The following is a 4,955-nucleotide window of genomic DNA, read 5'->3' as shown; positions in this document are numbered from 1 at the left end:
GGTGTTTAGACAGGTAAAACTAACCAGAGAGGGTGTTTAGACCGGTAAAACTAACCCGAGACAGAGTTTAGACCGGTAAATCTAACACGAGACAGTGTTTAGACAGGTAAAACTAACCGGACAGAGTGTTTAGACAGGTAAAACTAACCCGAGAGAGTGTAAAACTAACCAGAGAGAGTGTTTAGACAGGTAAAACTAACCCGAGACAGAGTTTAGACAGGTAAAACTAACCCGAGACAGTGTTTAGACAGGTAAAACTAACCCGAGAGTGTCCAGACAGGTAAAACTAACCCGAGACAGTGTCCAGACAGGTAAAACTAACCCGAGACGGCGTTCAGACAGGTAAAACTAACCCGAGACAGCGTTCCGACAGGTAAAACTAACCCGAGAGAGTGTTTAGACTGGTAAAACTAACCCGAGACAGTGTTCAGACAGGTAAAACTAACCCGAGAGAGCGTTCAGATAGGTAAAACTAACCCGAGACAGCGTTTAGACAGGTAAAACTAACCGGACAGAGTGTTTAGACAGGTAAAACTAACCCGAGAGTGTAAAACTAACCAGAGAGAGTGTTTAGACAGGTAAAACTAACCCGAGAGAGTGTAAAACTAACCAGAGAGTGTTTAGACAGGTAAAACTAACCCGAGACAGTGTCCAGACAGGTAATCAGCGCCGACGAGAAGAAGCGGCTCACATACGAGGCCTTTGACTATGCGAAGAAAGCTCTGGAGAAAAATCAGGCTTGCTTTGCAGCACACAAAGTAGGTGATCATTTCTGATTGTAAATGTGTATTGCAGTGTTTGAGCAAATATTAGATGTTTTATCACCCTGTCGTCTGCAGTGGTTCGCAATCTGCCTCAGTGATGTTGGTGATTATGAAGGGATCAAAGTGAAAATAGGAAATTCCTACACCATCAGAAACCATTTAGAGGTAAGATGTTAATTGGGGTGAATTAAATAACCACACTAGTTAGGTCACATTCACCACTGAATGAATAAAACATCTTAACGCTCATTTCTACAGCAAGCGATTGAACTCAATCCAAAAGATGCAACGTCCATCCATATTCTTGGTTACTGGTGAGTTTGTATTCTGCTATAAACAGATAAATTTGCACATCACTGGCCATATTGAACTTTCGTAACACGATGACCGTTCCTTTGACTGTGTGTTTGCCCGGCTTGCAGGTGTTTTGCGTTCTCTGAATTAGCGTGGTACCAGCGGAAAGTTGCAGCAGTTATTTTTGCGTCTCCTCCAACAGCCACTTATGAAGAGGTCAATGAAACGAATAAATTTATGATGTAGACCAGGGGTTCCCAGCCACATTCCTGCAGCCCCAACACTGCACGCTGTCCATGTCTTCTTAATCAAACACAGCTGACTGAGATCCTCAGCTCATTACTAGAGACCGTCGGACAGAAAGTGCTCCAGGAACACGGCTGGGAAACACTGATGTAGATGCTTACATGAGCACTGAAGCTGTGGGAGTAATAAATGTCTCGTCTTCCTCAGGCTTTGGCATTTTTCCTGAAAGCTGAAGAAGGTCCCGTATGAACGCAAGCACCTTCATCTTGTTTTTAATTATTTTACACAGGACTTTAACATTTTAATATCTGGATTTAGTTGACCCAAATTTCTACAGCAAGAACCTGCTGATGCTGGGAAAGACGTACATGATGCTGAGAGACGTCAAGCGGGCGGCGCTGTGGCTCACTAAAGCACGAGATTATCCTGCAGTCACAGAAGAAGACAAACAGGTTCGCAAGCAGTTTGATCACGGTTATATTCATGTTATATCGTCTGCAGAGGCGTAATGTTCACGTTTGGCCCAATGCAGGTTCATAAGGAAGCGCTGGAGCTGCTGAAGAAACTCGGATGATGAGTAGCAGCTAAATCAGACCCGATGCGATCTAACAGTTACCCAGAGATGCCTTCATTGATTTTTGTAATGACTTACCATTGATTTGTGTATGATGGCGATTTATCATTCGCTATTTTAGACTCTTAAGTGTCTGCCATTATCTGATGCTGAATGAAAGGACGATGTCTAAATGTAATGCAGACTGTATTTGACTAGTACTGGTGTATTTCTAGCACTCTTGAATGTTTGCTAGAGTTTCAGACCTTAACAGGACGAGTCCACAGATTCGACAGAGACCCTGGACTAACTGCAGATCAAAGATCACTCAGTGAAGCTTCAACATGTGGCTAATCTGTTTATCGTATAGTAATGAGGATTTTTATCAAACTCTTTTAACACACGTGTGCACCTGGATACTTCTCTGAATACTTCAGTTTACTTCTGTTTTCTCACAGAATCGTCCTCCAACTAGAAGACACTGAAACTATGAAACAGTTTTTGTTCTTTATTTACATGAATCTGATTTCAAATGTTTTGGAAGCAATTAAACTAACAAAAATTAATTTAACAAATTGTCTATATTTTGTTCTCTCTGCAAATGAAATAAAACAAACTTGAATATATATTTATGCTGGGCTCAGAGTTCTGTGTTGAGATGCAATTAAAGAATCTAAAAAACCCCCACAAGAATCTCCATCAGTGCTTGAAGAACACGAGAGACAGCCGAGTTTGTTTGAACTCATATATTTTAATATGAAAGATATTCATGGACAGTTTTCCTCCCCTGACGGTCAAAGGCCACAGAAATAGTGAAGTGCTTCGAGCACAACTGATGTTCTGAGCGAGTGCAGAGAGAGCAATACTGAGAGACAGCAGCAATACTGTCGAGAGCCAGTCGTGATGAATGATATGTGAGACAGCGGTCTACAGGAGTCCAATCATCTCTCAGTCTGCAGGCAGCCATGCAAGCGCTTCATCACAACTCAATGTCCAACAAAACAAATCAAGAAAAACCCCAGGCACCTGATCAAACTCTACAATCATTCTGTAAAAGCTCTATAAAACTAGAGCCGTAAGTTTGAGTTCTACTATAAAATCCTCTCTAATGTTTTTTTTCAGACTCATTTTACAAACCCGCCAAATGAATAAAACGAAGCGTTGTATATAGATACCAGCATCGAAAAGATCAGAAAAGCTCAAACGCTTGCATATTCATGGGGAATCATGTTATGACAATCGCTAAATGAGGTCTTAAGATAAAGATTTGGTTTAAAATGACAAAATAGCTTATTTACATTGGTAATCATCTGTGCAAGTTTCATGGTTTTGTTTTACTTGGCTGACGCGTGGCCATAAAGAGGAAAGACGCTTCATCACTCTTGACCGAATCCTTCCGTCTCCTCGATCGCAAAGAGCAGCTTCTCCTTCAGCTGTTCGTAGCTTTTGTAGGGGGGCAAATCCAGCCGGTTAAAGCTGCGAACAGAAAACACCGAGTGAGACGTGAGTGTCATCAGCCTGTGACCCTACCTTCATCCTGAACACTCACCAGGTGTGACTCCGGGGCAGCCACGTCTCTTTGCCCACCTTCTCAATGCAGAACTTCTGCGGTCCGTTGCTTCCTGGAGGATGAAGAATCAGAAAAAGAGGGTTCAAATGTGTCTGTGTCACACGGGTGAGGGAAATAAACAAGCGTGTTTGTGTTTTTCTGCATGAGTTCCTGGATTGACTGGAGACTCACCCATGAGCTCAGCGAAGCCGCCCAGCGGAAGCCTGCAGGTGCCCGTCACAAACTGCATCAGACGCAGACGCACCTCGTTATCCACCTCCTTCACCAACTAAACACACACACACATCACAACACGATTCACTTTACTGGGCCAAAACCAGCTTCCTCCTTCAGTTCAGTCTGTAACAGACTAACAGCTAAACATCCCGATCACTGACATAGAAAATACATGAAAAGCATGTAAAATGATCCAGGGTTAACTCACATCTAATTAATCTAATAAAATAACTAAGGATGGATTATTCATTACAATTGACAGGATAACACGTTAAACAACACGTTTGTTAGATCTTGAGAATCAATGTGAACATATCTTGTACTAACATTATTTATCGCCCAGAGACTCTTCCAGATAAATCCAAATGGACAAACTTTGTCTATAAGTCTATTAGCATACTGCAGCAAAAGTTAAAATTACATTTACAACCACTTCAAAAGGCATTATATTATTCATTTAGTTAATTAACAGTAATTAAATTTTTTAAATATTGGTTTAGGGCTGGCCCCTAATAGTCGACTAACCGTTAGTCGACCAGAAGAGGCTTAGCTAAAGAGGCTTAGAGGTTAGAGGCTTAGCTAACACGGAGACGCGTTTAGCTGTATACGCATAAATTTTGTATCGTATAGGCGTTTCGTCCACACGGATCCAGTAGCCCCTCACTGCAGAACAAAGATTTAAACCTAGCCAAAAAGCCATATGTGTTGACTGTGAAACACAGTAGACTTTAATAATATGCGTTTATGGTGTAATTACTAAATTTTCGTGTCAATCCATGTTCATATTTACTGCAAATAATGCGCTGTTACTTTAATTCAGCGCTTGCAGCGCAGCAATAGACTCGGTGCGGAAACTATCTCCAGTAGCCCCTCACTGCATAACACAAGATCCAGGGGATCCACATCTAGGGGGTGGATATTGGTAGGTTTAGGGGTTGAGATGGGTGGGTTTAGGGATCAGGGGGTGGAGACGGGTAGGTTAAGGTATATGTAAGGTGGGAGGAGTTGGATCTGGATCCAACCTCGCCCCCTGTGTCTTGTGTTCTGCAGTGAGGACTATCTCTACGGATCCGGCGTTTTGGGAGAGTGAAACCGATATTTTTTTAAACCGGGTCCCAGAGTGGATAAATCTCAAAACGACACCCTTGCGTTTTCGTGTGGACAGCGAATCCGTATATTTTCTGAAACGATGATGTCATCAGCCCACGTCTCGCCCATAGTCAGACGCCGATACGTCACGTAACAGCAACAAAAACATGAACAAACACCGAACGATTGTCTTTTTATTAACTAACATTAACACAGATTAATA

General features: G+C 42.2%; 2 protein-coding genes across 2 annotated transcripts in view; one reads left to right on the top strand and one right to left on the bottom strand.

Annotated features, from left to right (window-relative positions):
- Window positions 1-665: 665 nt before the first annotated feature.
- Window positions 666-2,852, top strand: LOC107756855 (regulator of microtubule dynamics protein 1-like; the record flags this gene model as incomplete). The annotated part of the gene is made up of 7 exons (XM_016574162.1): window positions 666-758; window positions 840-929; window positions 1,023-1,078; window positions 1,187-1,274; window positions 1,512-1,542; window positions 1,623-1,756; window positions 1,837-2,852. Coding segments are annotated over 7 exons (534 nt in total), but the record flags the coding sequence as incomplete, so codon positions are not given.
- Window positions 2,365-4,955, bottom strand: part of LOC107756866 (NEDD4-like E3 ubiquitin-protein ligase WWP1) — a 12,557-nt gene continuing 9,966 nt past the window's right edge. The window contains exons 19-21 of the mRNA XM_016574181.1: window positions 3,599-3,695; window positions 3,407-3,479; window positions 2,365-3,333 (exon numbers count right to left, since the gene is read on the bottom strand). Of these exons, the coding sequence (XP_016429667.1) occupies window positions 3,234-3,333; window positions 3,407-3,479; window positions 3,599-3,695 (270 nt within the window). The 3' untranslated portion in view covers window positions 2,365-3,233. The remainder of the gene's footprint in view (window positions 3,334-3,406; window positions 3,480-3,598; window positions 3,696-4,955) is intronic.

The sequence above is a fragment of the Sinocyclocheilus rhinocerous genome, unplaced genomic scaffold (genome assembly GCF_001515625.1).
Source record: "Sinocyclocheilus rhinocerous isolate Xijiao unplaced genomic scaffold, SAMN03320098_v1.1 scaffold5890, whole genome shotgun sequence".
NCBI lineage: Eukaryota > Metazoa > Chordata > Actinopteri > Cypriniformes > Cyprinidae > Sinocyclocheilus > Sinocyclocheilus rhinocerous.
Note: the sequence above shows the minus strand (reverse complement) of the source record. Positions and strands in the feature narration are given on the sequence as shown.